We start from the raw sequence: 15288 nt of genomic DNA, 5'->3' as shown, positions 1-15288 counted from the left end.
TGAAAGAGACATCAGCCTGTAATGAAGAAAGTGTGTGCTTCAAGGTGGAGATGCCCCCTCTCCATTTAAAAAAAAATTGAAGTATTTTTGAAGCCATAAGTGGGCATCGCGGGTTTTCAAGCTTGCTTGGAACTCTGGCAACACCCCCCAGTCATTCTGCCAGAAGTCACGCCTCAAGGTAGTTAAATTGCCCCCGCTGCCAAATTCCAGTCAGTCTCCTTAATAGGTCACAATTGGATCTTAATGAGCTGTGTTGGCTACCTGCTGCATGCAGGCAGTTAGGCATGTTGTCCCATAATCCCTGAGACAGGGTGGAACTGGGGAACTAGCACTTGGCCTGCCACCTCCAATCTATGTATTCAAATAAAATTTCAAATCAATGGATATTATGTTATCCAGTTCATGAACTCAAAAGAAAATCCTTCGTCTCACCACAAGAAATATGGTAAACAAAATATATGAAGTAAACCCAAAACATTATTTAGAGGTACCCTTCACAAATGTATTTATGCAAGCATTAAGAAGGTACAAACACAGAAAATTCTTTGGAAACTTCCTTGCAGAATTTGAAATAATGTATTTCTCAGCAGGAGGAGCTCTATATCCTCAATGAATGCAAAATATTGTCATTATGGAATTACGTCAAGTGAATGTTTACGCAATCACATCCGACTGGCATGTTTCTGGGCAAGAGACAACCAAACTGAGAAAAATCTGTAACGTTTATGTGCAGATGTCCCTCTTGGTCTAAAAATGATTTTCTGTCAGCCAATTCTTAACAGTCCATCTGGTTTGATTTACAGAGTGTATCCAATATTTACAAATCAACCCTAGGCAACAAATGAACTATGGTCAGACATTTAACTGCAATGGTCTGATAGAACCATTCTGATAGGGCAGCACGGTAGCATTGTGGATAGCACAATTGCTTCACAGCTCCAGGGTCCCAGGTTCGATTCCGGCTTGGGTCACTGTCTGTGCGGAGTCTGCACATCCTCCCCGTGTGTGCGTGGGTTTCCTCCGGGTGCTCCGGTTTCCTCCCACAGTCCAAAGATGTGCAGGTTAGGTGGATTGGCCATGATAAATTGCCCTTAGTGTTCAAAATTGCCCTTGGTGCTGGGTGGGGTTACTGGGTTATGGGGATAGGGTGGAAGTGTGGGCTTGGGTAGGGTGCTCTTTCCAAGAGCCGGTGTAGACTCGATGGGCTGAATGGCCTCCTTCTGCACTGTAAATGCTATGATTCTATGATTCTATGAGAACCAGCCCTAATAAACTACTATGAGCCTGTCAACATAATTAATGAACTGCAAAGGCTCTATGTGAATTTGATTGGTTCATTTTGAAGAACTGGTTAGTCACTTAGAAAAACATGGAGTGATTGACTGTCAGTATTGTTGGTTTGTCATTCCTTATTTACAATTTTATTCACTCATTTTCTTGAATACCTAATTGGTAGCTCAACAGATAAGCAGTTATTTTTCCTTTGCTCCAACAATGAAAAGTGGCTTTCGTCTAGGAACTTTGGTTTAGGCCTTTAAACCCCAAACCGGCATCAAAAGAGCCAAAATTTCCCCAAACCACGCCTCCCTCCCTTGTCCTTCTGCTTCCCCCTCCCCCACCCACCCCAATCAACTGCAGTGTCAGTCAGGAAAACAGCAAAAGCGAGGCGGGGGATATCTGAGCCTTGGAGCAAGGAAGCCCACCTGGCGACACGGAACTATCCCAGAGAATTTCCAGTGCAGACTCAGGTTTTGATGGAAAAAATGAAGTTCATCACCACCGAGCTCCAGAAGCACAGGGAGGCAATGAAGGAGGACCTCTTGGTTACCATTGGGTTGACAGTAGAGACTGTGATGTCCCCCATAAAGGAGACAATTGGCAAAGTGGAGCGGAGGTTGGAGGCCCAGGAGGAAATGGGGAGGAATCAGACGAGGTTAAAAACGGGAACCCGATCATTGAGAGGGAGATGCTCCACAAGTGAGCAGGCTGGTGTACAAAGATACAGAGACGGGGGAGGCCGACAGGAGGTGGGGTGGGGTGGGATGGGGGGGCGTTGGGGGAAGAGCAGCAGTTATGGGGAAACAAAGAGTGATAGGGAAGGGAATGGAGGGAACAGGGAAGGTGGAGAAGACAAGGGATGGGGGGGGGGGGGGGGGGGACAAGGACAAAGCAGGGAGTAGGCAGGGGAGGGAATAGAATGCTGGTTACAACAGGTCGCATGTGGAGATGGTGGAGAATAGGAAGAAGACAGCAGCCATCTTAAATTGCCCGAGAGCAAGCAAGGGCAGGCCGAGGCAAATAGGGTGAGGCCCACAAGGTGAGTACGACTGACGCCCCCACGGATGAGTGGATTCTTCCCGGTAGTGGGAGGACAAGTGCGAGCGATGTCAGGGGGGCCCGGCCAACCACACCCACATGTTCTGGTCCTACCCCAGACTCAATGGGTTCTGGACAGCCTTCTTCGAGGCCATGTCCAGGGTGATGGCAGTTAAGATGAAGCCATGCCAATTTGTGGCGATCTTCACGCTGTAGAGCATCCAGAACTCTTCACAGGGAGAGGGATGGATGATGCCCTTGTCTTCGTCTCTGATTGCTCGGCGGAGACGTCTGCTAGGGGGAAGTCAGCAGTGCCACATTAAGCCTTGGACTGGCTCTCCGACTTGGCTGAATTTTTGAAGCCAGAAAAAATAAAATACATAATCAGGGGATCCGAAGAGAGATTCTACTACAAGTGGAAAAGATTTACCAGTCTCTTCGAAGACCTGTTTGTAAAAAGCGACTGGGGGAGAGAGGAAACACGCACAAGGAGAAAAGGGGAAATAAGCCCTACACTTGGAGGGGTACAAGATTTGTCCCATGCATGAAGAACCAGGGAAACAAATCATCTTCCTCGTCCTCTGCATTCGGTAATCGGAGTTTTGATATGACTCTCTCTGTCACTGTAAATAATGTTCTCTTTTCCTCAGCAATTATGATACGCACTAATGTAAATAATGAAATTATATTACTGGGACTATTATCATAGATGCGGTGGTAACTTGTGACACTTGTGTTGTTGTTTTTATATTGTTGTGCAAAGTTTTGATATCAAGTGCCAAAATTACAATAAAATTATTTTTTTAAAACAATGTGTAATGCCCTGAAAAACAACACCCCTGAGCTATATATTCATGCAGTGACGCTACTGATGCTCTCTGGACAAAATACTTTTAATTGTATTGGTGCTAGAAGATTTATCATGGTGTTGCTCCAAGGTAATCAATAGCGAAGCCATGGAGGGCAACAGCCAGGATTGAAATACACCCGGAGCATTTTGGTGCAAAATGTTGCATAGGGCAGGAAGCAGAGCACTTGAATTGTGAGGGAGCTGGAGGAAGATACTAGGTGCTAATTGCATAATTTAGGCTGAATTTGATGCCAACACTGTGCAAATGCAGTATGCTTTATGTCATTGCAAAATAGCCCCCCCCCCCCCCCCCCCCCCCCCGGATCGCGCGCGCCCAATTGGTGGGCCCCAATCGGAACCCTGGCCATCGTGGAGGCCCCCGTCCCCCACCAGGGTAGCAGTCCGCAGCCGCCACTCCGAGTGCCCGCAGGATGGAACCACAGCGGCAGGAACTCGGCCAGCTGTCGGCTAAAAATCGCTGCAGGGGCCTCTTTCAATGGCTCCCGACCGGCGCCACGTCGACCATGCACATGCGACTGATGCCGATTCTACGGTCCACGGATTCTGCGCCCCCCGCGCCGAGCGCGATTTCGGCACGGAGGCTCGGAGAATCCCGCCCCATATACTGGAAAACTGGATTGGCAACAGAGCAATAAGATCAAGTTCTTCCAGGTCAGAATCAGCCCTGCGATTCAGGGAGTGATAAGCAAATAAAATGTGCCCTTGATTTAGGGGATTAAGTGAACAATTCCCAGTTGCTGCTTCTCCGAGGGGCTGATTGATAACAATGTGGCTTACAGTTGTTAAATCAATCAAATCAATATGCTCTTCAAGTAATATGATCTTTTTTTTTTTTAAATTTATTCTCCTCCTTTTTCATGTTTTCTCCCACATTTACACCCATCAACAATACCAATAATCAACAAGATATGTCAATCCCCATATTAACAACAATCCCATCCGCCCACCAGCCCCCAAACCTCAGCCCACATGTTTACATAAACAAATGACAAAAAGGAATCAGGGATTACCCATAGTCACCCTTAATCTACAAAGTAATATGATCTTAAAGAGTCAAATAATCACACTTAATCCAAACTGGCATTATTACAGTGTTCAATTTCTATCTTAAGCTTGGCAGGCTGAGCACAGCGGAGTGACCTAATTGGTTTTCTGTGCGTGCGCGGGTCAGTTAGCATGCACAGACAGGTATCAGTGGCCATCTTGCATTGGCAGGAGTCGCAGTCTATAATTTAAGGATAAGTATATACAGGTGGGGGATACTCACTGGATAATTATTTGCACAGATATAAATGAGACACTTATGCCCCTTTAAGGGGCTGATCATTTATTTATTTAGTTTATTCGTTCATTTGTTTAACTGTTGTACTCAAAAGAGCATAAAGAAACACTTTGGGGTGGAGTGCATCATCAGCCCCCAAAATGTAAGGTTCCTTGAAAGTTTTGATTTTTGTGACAGTGCCCCTGAAAGGGGGTCAGTTAGTTAATTAGTTCATTTGTTCCATTGTTGTTCTCATGTATAAAGGAAATAATTTTGTTTTTTGTTACTGTCCTTTTAAATGGCGGTTTATTCATTCATTCGGTTAATTTTTGACTTTCGGTGACGGGGATGTGCTGCATAGTCCCACATCAGGTGGCTCTCCTCCAGGAAAGTGAGCGAGCGAGTCGGTGGACCCACGAGGCGAGTCATCCCCGGCCACTGCTGAGAGAGGGAGACCGGGTAGGCTCCACCCCACCCGACGTGGAGATGGTCGGAAGACATTCCTCACTAAGGACATGACAGCAATGAAAGGAGAGATTAAGGTGGAGATCCAATTGGTGGTCAGGATGGCGGTGGCATATGCGGGGATAGTTATCTCCCACTGTTTGGAGATTCGGTTTAGAACGGGACGAGAGCAGAGGCCGGGGCGGAGGCTCGATTCGGGGTTATTGGTGGATGGAGATTTTTGTGACATTCTGGGCGTGCCCCATACTTGTAGGGCTCTGGATAGCCTTCTTTGAGGCAATGTCCAACATTGTGGGGATGAGGGTGGAGCCATGCACAAGAGTGGCAGTCTTTGGGGGATTGGACCAGCCAGAACCTCATATGGGGAAGAGGGCTGACTTTGCTTCCCTAATCGCCCGCCAGAGAATCCTGCTCGGCTGGCAGCACCACCCACAGCTGCAGACTGGCTGGCAGACCTATCGGAATTTCTCCATCTGGAGAAGATTATGTACACCATCCGAGGGTCTGAAGATGCCTTCCACAAAGAGTGGGGACCATTCACCAACCAGGTCCAAGACCTGTTCGAAGTCAACAATTGATAGAGGTGGGGGGGGAGGCACACCAGGACCACAGAAATCAAACAGGAACGAGAGGGGGTTGGGGGAAACACCAAGGGGAGACCAGAGAAAGACCAGGACCAGAGGGCCCAACACAAGGCCACATGAAAAAGAACCAACAAAAGACAAGCACAGAACAGGAGGGGAAGAGCAGAAAAGAAGGGAAGGGAGACCAAGCGACTGGGAGAGGGAGGGAGAAGGAGGGCACCACCCACGGTGAAATAAAGGGCCTAGGATAACACCCGGAAACAGCAGAAGGGAAGGGCGGGAGTGGTGGGAGGAGAGGCCGAAAAGGAACAACATGTAAACTGTAACCGTCTCATCTATCTTTATGTACAGTGTAAAAATGTAAACTTTAATAAAAATATATATATTTTAAATTATTTTAAGTTTGCTCAAAAGATAAGAGGGTCATTTATCAACACTGGTGGTGGGTGTTTAGTTACGATCTATACATTTGTAATGCCTACCTTGTGAATAAATATAAAACTTAGATAAAGATTAACTTCTGGTCCCTGTTTCCCTCTTTCACCATCTGGCAAGAAGTTTAACACTAGGCCGGAGCTGAAGCAGAGATGGATACTGTAAACTGAGGGAACATTTAAAAACCGGATGTGGAGATGCCGGCGTTGGACTGGGGTGAGCACAGTACGAAGTCTTACAACACCAGGTTAAAGTCCAACAGGTTTGTTTCGATGTCACTAGCTTTCAGAGGGCTGCTCCTTCCTCAGGTGAATGAAGAGGTCTGTTCCAGAAACACATATATAGACAAATTCAAAAATGCCAAACAATGCTTGGAATGCGAGCATTAGCAGGTGATTAAATCTTTACAGATCCAGAGATGGGGTAACCCCAGGTTAAAGAGGTGTGAATTGTACCAAGCCAGGACAGTTGGTGGGGATTTCGCAGGCCCGATGGTGGGGGATGAATGTAATGCGACATGAATCCCAGGTCCCGGTTGAGGCCGCACTCATGTGTGCGGAACTTGGCTATAAGTTTCTGCTCGGCGATTCTGCGTTGTCGCGCGTCCTGAAGGCCGCCTTGGAGAACGCTTACCCGGAGATCAGAGGCTGAATGTCCTTGACTGCTGAAGTGTTCCCCGACTGGAAGGCAGTCCTTAAAAACCGGAGGCAGACAAGAGATATTTGTAAAACTGAGAAGTGGATGAGAATGAAGCAAATGTTGAGTAGGAGGCAAGACTGTAGAATGTCTTGGAGTAAAGTTTGAGAATTAAAATGGTTGGTGGGATGCATATTTGGATGGCAGATAAATCTGTTCTTCATAACAAAAGAAACAATTAACGTGCTAAATCCTTGGGTATAGATGACTATGATGCCCCAGACCTTGTGGTCTGCATCAGTAAGGTTACCTCCAATGCTTCTCTGATCTAATCTGCCCATTTAACACTTTACACTGGAGCTGGAGGCTTTGCACCTTCCGATGCTCAATCCCGCTCACTGCAGGACAATGTTGATTCTTTTTTGCTTTGCCTGGACTCATTCCAGAAGGTGAGTTAGGAGAAGGGGTGCAGGCTGTCATGATCACTGTCTGCAGGGAAGGGCACAATCTGGGTGGTGGACAGAGAAGAACATTGCTCGGAGAGAGGTGAAATTTGCTGGGAGAGGTGGGAGTGAACTTTTCCAGGAGGCAGGTGAACACTGCTATAGGTTCTGGAGTGCTTTGACATGACAGTTGATTTACTTAAACGTTCCATTGGTCCATTGGTTTTATAACTACTATGAAAATGTAAATCCATGTAAAAATCAGGGTATGTACAGCACAAATAGCCCAAGTCTCTGTGGTTCTGGCATCTGATCCCACTATCATTGGAATCATGGAGCAGTCCTGGCAGGGTAAAGCTGGCAACAGGAACTTCCGGGGTAAGTACCACAGATGTGCGTACAAGAATTTCTCACGGTCCCAACACAAAGACATCAGCCTCTCCATAAACTGGAAGATTTGGGTCATATTTTTCTGTCAAAGTTACCTCCGATAGATCATCAAAATCAATTCCAGTTTGTCTACTCATTAGTAGCCTTAAGAATGCTGTTCCTCTGCTTCTGCATCGAGACCTTTTCCATCATCAGACACGATTGGGCTTTACCCCTCTAATGTGGGGGTCCAGGCCCAACCATCTTCATCAATTACTTTCCTTCCATCATTAGGTCAGAAGCGGAGATATTCACCGTGCAATGTTCAGCATCATTTGCGACTCCTCAGATATTGAAGCAGACTCCTCAGATACTGAAGCAGTCCATGTCCAAATGCAGCAAGACCTGAACAGCCGGGTTTGAGCTGATAAGTGGCAAGTAACATCGCGCCACACAAGTGCCAGGCAATGACCATCTCCAACATGAGAGAATCTAACCATCATCCCATTCAATGTTAGTACCATCGCTGAATCCCACACTATCAATATATTGGGGGTTTACCATTGACCAGGAGCTGAACTGGACCAGCCTATAAATACTGTGGTCAGGTGCTGCGAATCCTTCAGTGAGTAACTCGTCTCCTGACTCCCCAAAGCCTGCCCACCATCTACAAGGCACAAATTAGGAGTGTGATGGAATACTCTCCACTTGCCTGGATAAGTGTAGCTCCAATAACACTCAAGAAACTGGACACAGTCCAAGGCAAAGCAGCCCGCTTGATTGGCACCCCTTCCACAAACATTCACTCCCTCCACCACCGATGAATAGTGGATGAACTGCAGGAACTCACCAAGACTCCTTACGCAGCACCTTCCAAATCCACGACCGCTACCACCTAGAAGATCAAGGGTAGCAGGTACATGGGAACAACATGACCTTCAAATTCCCCTTCAAGTCACTCACCGTCATCACTTTAAAATACATCACCATTCCTTCACTGTCGCTGGATCAAAATACTGGAACATCCTCCCTAACAACACAATGGGTGTACTTGCTGCAGTAGGATTGCAATAATTCAAGAAGGTGACTCACCACCATCTTCTCAAAGGCAATTAGAGATGGGCAATAAATGCTGGCCTCGCCAGAAATAACCACATCCCATAAATTAACTTTTAAAACTTAAGACTCGTACAGAAGTAGACCTGTTGGGAAATATAAGTATGGACACCAAGATAGCAAAATAGAAACATAGAAAATAGGAGAAGGAATAAGCATGTAGTTTCTGGTTGGCTACTATCAGGAAAGTCTCATCTTTCACATCAGCTAAACAATCCTCCTCTACAGAGAGATTCCCCTGGAAAAGGTACTGTGCTATCTTTCCAGTGGATTTAGATAAAAACAAAATTGTTGCTCTCCCCTCCACTGTCCAATGTTCAGTAATAGGCTGTGTGAAGGCTGCCAGCTGTTCTCAAACAAGACAATCTAAGTAAAGCAGAAAAAGAATGTTTTGGCAAATATAGTTTAGCAAGGATTGTCTCTTAAGATTCTGCCTGAAAGTTTATCAGTTGACATTAGTTGCAAGTAAACCATTTTGTTACATTATCTTGTCACTCCATCATTTGCTTAAGATCGTTTCATTTTCTTAAACCAACACAGAAACTGTGGCACAGGGAACGCCCTGGCAAGGATCAGCATTGCGGATTCCTAGTCCATATTGCACACTCACCAACTCAGATTATACTGCATTCTTGGCACAGTGACACAAGAATTTCAGGGCCAAGACCTGGATAGACAGACAGACAGAGCAGCAGTATTGTTGCTCTGGATTAATTTTACAATGAGTATATCGCAAATGTTATCTGACAGCGAGGGCCATCACACATCGACTGAACATAACACCCTGGCCTTTGATTTTGGCATCACAACTGCTGAGGGAAAAAATCCTTCCAAATGACAAGGAACCTTTATGATTAGAAAGAACATGATATTTATATTATAAAAAGGAATGTGTGGGAGAGTTCAATAAAGACCTAGAAACAAAGGACAACAAACAGCTTGAGCTTCACTGCTGAATGTTTGCCGTTTCATCTCAGCCCAGTGAGATTATTTTCTCAGATTCAGTGACACATATCCATCATTGTTTGTAATAATGTTAATGTTCCTGTTAAAGACAGGACCATTTTTAACCTTACCATGCAGTGAAAATTAAAATGTAGCCCACCGTTCTCATTCTCAGGCCAGGGAGTTGAATAGCTCAGAAAATCTCATCTAAAACATTTCTGCTTTAGGTCTTGTTCTAAAAGTGTTCTACAGTTCATTTTCCTTCATTGGGGAGGCAACTCGACCCAAGGCATCTGTCATGTTGCATCAGTGCGATAGCTGTAGCTATAGACGCGACACTGGAAATTATAGAACAAAAGGCAGCTATTTGATCCATTTAGCCTGAGCTGGCACTAGCACTCAGTGTAAATATTCAAACTAATGTCACTCCCTTTACAACCTTGACTTAGACATGAGTTGAATGTAAGAAAAGAGGAGAGAACAGCCATCCTTGACGGGTGGCATGGTAGCACAGTGGTTAGCACTGTTGCTTCACAGCTCCAGGGTCCCAGGTTCAATTCCCGGCTTGGATATTGTCTGTGCGGAGTCTGCACATTCTCCTCGTGTCTGTGTGGGTTTCCTCTGGGTGCTCCGGTTTCCTCCCACAGGTTAGGTGGATTGGCCATGCTAAATTGCCCTTAGTGTCCAAAAAGGTGAGATGGGGTTACTGGGTTACGGGGATAGGGTGGAGGTGTGGGCTTAAGTAGGGTGCTCTTTACAAGAGTTTGCAGACTGAATGGGCTGAATGGCCTCCTTCTGCACTATAAATTCTATGATTCTACATCAAGGCAGCAATTCACTGAATTTAACAGCAAGATACCCTAGCAGAATGGAAATTAAGGGTCTGGATTTTGGCAACAGAGTGGGGTAGCTCAAGTCAGGAAATTTCCAGACTCACTGGATCTGCCTTAGCAAAACACACCCTGAAATGTATTTTGTTTGCTGTAAGCGAAAATAGGTGTGGGACAGAGTTAGGTCTGCTGAACCTGGGAGCAGAGCATAGATAGCCATTCGAGAAGAGGTATGCCAAGGGGTTGGTTAGAAAGCCTAGCTCGGTTCTCTGGAACTTCACTACAGTTGTTTTAGATTTTAAGCCCTCACCTTCCCACCCACCCCTTCACTCCACCCCCCCCCCCCACACCCTGCCCACCTCCTTGGCCCCCATACCCTCCATGTCAACTTAATGCCAACTCATGCAACCACCTACCCTCATTGGCCTTTATATACTCTATGTCAACTTATGCCTTCACCCATCCGCCATAGCTCCTCATGGGATCCATGCTCACTTCACAGTCACTCACCCAGTGTATACCATGGGAAGACCTCAGCCTGACCACATGCAGATGAAAAAAATAAACTAACAATCTAATACAGCTCTCATTCAATAGTGAAAAAAAGTTCCACTCATAAAGCCCATTCACAGCTTTTAAATCTTATGTGGTTAATCTCTTATAAAACAAAAATGTCTATTCAAACCCCCACAAAGACAACTAATCCTTTAATATCAAACTGCAAACTCAGAACCCCTGCTAAGATAATTGTAGTTTTTGAAACTCAGCCAAGCATTCGTGATACATAATGATTGTCTTTGGGAAATATGTGAAAGACCTCGATTGAAACTACATGACCAGATGCTACTTTTATTTCTAACTTATGCCTGTCAATGAATGCAGTTCAACAGAGGTTTTTCTTTGAACCCTCAGTGACAGCTGTAGCTGTTTTTTAATTAAGTTTAAAGAGCATGGGATTTAAAAAACTTCAGATCATGACAGTTGTACTGACTATTCTTCAAGAGCATTTACATCTGATCCATCAATTCATGACTCCCACACTATGGATTAAGGACCCTGCAATCGGTAAAACGGGATCTGTTTGAATTCAACACAGATTTCAAATGGCCCTGCTGTGTTTAGGTTATTCTCCTGTGTGGCAGTCAGGTCCAGCTTCCTTTTCACTACCAGCAAATATTTGAACTTTTGGAACTGGGGGCTGGACTTCGGCATTCAGGTCTCACCCATCATTTTTAAAGGTTCACAGAGTAAATAAGACTCCACGAAAATCCAGCCCAAAGAGGTTTATAAGAAAAACCTTCAAAAAGCTGGAGTCATAACTGATGCAAAGGAATATGGTTTTGAGAGCCCCAGAGTTTATTACAGTAGCTCCTCATGGAAGTGTCTTCGGCCTAACTATTTTCATTGCTTTGTTAATGAGCCCACCCCCACCACAAGGTCAAGTGTGGACTATTCTCTGGTGATGCTAAACATTTCGGCTTCAATCACAACTCCACTGGTGGGTGATTGGAGAGTTTTCAGCTTCAGTCACAACTGCACTGAAAATAGAGCAGCCCATGCTGGCCTTCAACAAGGCCTACCTAATGTGCAGACATACACTGACAGGTGACAGCGACCATATGTGCCACAGAATAGCAAGACCAGAATTTAATACCAATCCTTAGTTACCACCCTGTGAATGTGCTTGGTCACTTTACAGAACAATTAAGAATCAACTACACTGGTGAGGGATTGGAGCCACACATAGGCCAGACCGGAAGGACAACACTTTTCTTCCCAAGAAGACATTAGTGAGCCAGATGGGTTTTGCGACAGTCCAACAGTTTTAATCACTCTTTGTTGTTAAACTGTTACCAGCCCTTCATTTCCAGATCTTTCTAAAAAAAAATTCAACAGTGATGATAGGATATGAACTCATTAACTCACTTTCTTCAATTGTTAGTCAAGGATTCTAGATTACTGGTCCAGTAACAGAAATACTGCCCTGTCGCATTACAGGATTATGAAAGGGCCCATCACAGCTGAGCACATTAGGGCCCATACCAGACATTCATACATACACATATCAGGAACACTGACAGCAATGAGGAGAAGCAGACTGACAGCAATGAGGAGAAGCAGTACATGCTTCCCCCCCCCCCCGACTATGTCCTTAATTCACAGGCCTCAAGCCAATATCGGCATCCCTATCGCACCTCTTTGGAGCAGTGAAATCAGTACAGACCTTCAATTTCCCTACTTGTGCACATGTTGGGGGGTTGGGGGGTGGGGGGATGGTGGCAGAGAGACAGTTGACACCCAGTTCACCAGTACAGAGCAGCTGCATTAATAGAAACTAGGGCAAGATTAAAGCAAGCATTCTTGAAACCACCAGAGGGACTGATGTGGAATTGCATTAATTAGGATGCATAGAGATTATAATTAAGAAGTAGGCAAGCACATCAGATACTGAAAGGGCATGAAAGTACCGGTGACTTTCAATAAGGTGACCCATCGAAGGGTCTTTGAGACATTTATTTTTAATCAAATCTTAAGTGACTCACCATTGACATCTGCTCCCGCAGCAGAGGCTTCTCCTCTGTCATTCGCAACTCCTGCAGTCCAGCCATTTCCAATCTGTGCCAGTCAAATCCTGTAACACCCACAACACAGAGCAATGTTACCAGACAACAACTGGGACTCTTACTGATCATTTCAGCAAAGCATCTTTCTTTTTTGAAATATAACACTGAATTTAGATCTCTGGAGACTGACCCTTTAATATGTGATGCTTGCCCATGCTTCCCACCTATGTGTGCGCTGCAGAACCCTGCTGTTTCCTCAAGGAGAAAGGGGAATGCTACTGAATGTTTCCTCCACGGTTCCAACTCCAGAGTGGTTGCCCCAGTTAACCGGTAGGTGGAATCTGCAGTGTTAGTGACAGGGCAGCTTGAATGATACACTGTCCATTTCTTAAAGGGAAAATCATCCTGATATGCAATGACTCCATTTAAAGGGGAGGTCAACTGAATCTCAGTCTGCTCCATTTAAAGGGGAAATCCACTGATATGCCATCTATTCAATTTAAAAGGAAACTCAAGTAACATGCAGCACTAGTTTCCAAAACTGGGGTGTGCAAGGTTCACCACCCCCCCCACCCCCCCCCGCCCCCCTCAGAGTATTGCTGAACTCCATCGACAGTCAAGATTTCTGTGTTTGCATTGTTACTCCAACATCAGCATGATGTTTCTGTTACAATACGAACGTACATTAGTGGACAGGGATTTTAGGTTAAAGTGCATCCAAGAGGACAACATATTTGCAGTTCCTACAGTATGAAAAACATTGATTTTTAATCTGTGTCATTTAAAAAGGGAAAGTATACAGACATAAAAATTGTTCCATTTAGAGTCCCTAAAATTTGCTGCATTTAAAGGAAGCATGATATCGAAATAAGCTATTCTTTAAACTGGAACCAAAATTACTTTCAGTCGCCTCTATTTAAATGGAAAAAGTGTTTTTTTCTCTTCCAATTGAGGGGCAATTTTGCGTGGCCAATCCACCTACCCTACATATCTTTGGGTCGTAGGGGTTGTGGTGATGTGCATCACTGTAAATACACAAGGGGTTAATGTAAATACATGTAGGCTAGCTAGACACTAGAGGGAGCACCAAAGACATCTCACACACACACACTCAACCAATAGATCAGTTAGATAGGACACGGCCAATGGACATTCACAATCCACACAGAGGTAACACGACCACAGGAGGGCATTACACCAACCCATATATAAAGGACACTACACACATGATCTGCCTCTTTCCAGTGGAGACAGTCAGTGAGTACAGACACAGGGTTGATTCAATATCACTCCCACCACGTGGATTGCAGCAACTGGTTAGTCAGTCTGGGTAGCTATAGTAGGATTAGCAGTAGTGTCGAACCCGAGTAATAGAAGTGTAAATAGTTTAATAAACGTGTTGAAGTTATCTCCACGTCTGAACCTTCCTTTGTCAAGTGCACCACAAGGAAGCCGCTTATGCTACACCTAGAGCATAACAAATCAGGGGTGAGACCCACACGGACACTGAGAGAATGCGCAAACTCCACACGAACAGTGACCCTGGGTCGGAATCAAACCCAGATCTTCAGCGCCATGAGGCAGCAGTGCTAACCACTATGCAACAGTGTTGCCCAGAAAAACGGAGTTAACATTTGAGTCCAATATGACTTCTCAGAAAACTCTTCCAGTTCCGAAGAAACGTTAGCTCTGTTTCTCTCTCCACAGATGCTGCCAGGCATGCTAGGTTTTCCCAGCATTTTCGAAATTAAGAGAGGGTCTTTCATGAATTCAGGAAATTCCAAACTTTTCACAGTTAAAGAAGTATTTTTGAAAGGTAGGCCCTGCTGTTACATTGTAGTCGAATTGTGCATAGTGTAATGAATGCAAGCATTTCAAATATGTTGGGGGCGATTCAATGAAAATGTTTCAAACTGTGGCATCGAGCGGGAACTGCCACAAGCTTCCCAGTGCTCAGCCCGGTGAGGCCAGCACCGCAATCCAGCAATTGGTCCACTTAAGGAGGTCCCATGGGTTTCATGCCACAAATAATGGCTCGCCAGCCAATACGCCAGGACCGTGCTCGCCAGCACCTCCCCCCCCTTCGCTAACAAGATAGAGCAGCACTTAAACTGCTCTTGCACAGCCAACCCCACTCAGCTCTCAGCCAAGACGACTGGCCCCACGATTTGGGGGATGCAGACCTGGGGAGGTTCCTAGAGGCAGTCAAGACCAGAAGGGATGTCCTGTTCCTCCTAGGTCCCAGAGGGTCAGCCAGAGAGCAGTCAGTGCTGCCTGGAGGATGTGGCAAAAGACCATAAGACATAGGAGCAGAATTATACCACTCAGCCCATCGAGTCTGTTCCGCCATTCAATTATGGATGATTATTTCTCATCACCATTCTCCTGCCTTCCCCCAATAACCCCATATCCCCTTATTAATCAAGAACCTATCTATCTCTGTCTTAAAGACA

At 45.4% G+C, this 15288-nt stretch overlaps 1 protein-coding gene across 4 annotated transcripts in view; it reads right to left on the bottom strand.

Moving 5' to 3' along the window:
* ndrg4 (NDRG family member 4) overlaps window positions 1–15288 on the bottom strand; it is a 336617-nt gene that overhangs the window by 278626 nt on the left and 42703 nt on the right. For 3 of the 4 annotated variants that reach the window (XM_072518539.1, XM_072518536.1, XM_072518537.1), the window contains exon 2: window positions 12815–12903. In XM_072518539.1, the coding sequence (XP_072374640.1) occupies window positions 12815–12880 (66 nt within the window). In that variant the 5' untranslated portion in view covers window positions 12881–12903. Of the gene's footprint in view, window positions 1–12814; window positions 12904–13025; window positions 13166–15288 lie in introns of those variants that run through there. The other variant, XM_072518538.1, reaches the window with a different exon arrangement.

Source organism: Scyliorhinus torazame, chromosome 10, assembly GCF_047496885.1.
Source record: "Scyliorhinus torazame isolate Kashiwa2021f chromosome 10, sScyTor2.1, whole genome shotgun sequence".
Lineage (NCBI taxonomy): Eukaryota > Metazoa > Chordata > Chondrichthyes > Carcharhiniformes > Scyliorhinidae > Scyliorhinus > Scyliorhinus torazame.
This window is presented reverse-complemented; position numbering and strand designations above follow the sequence as displayed.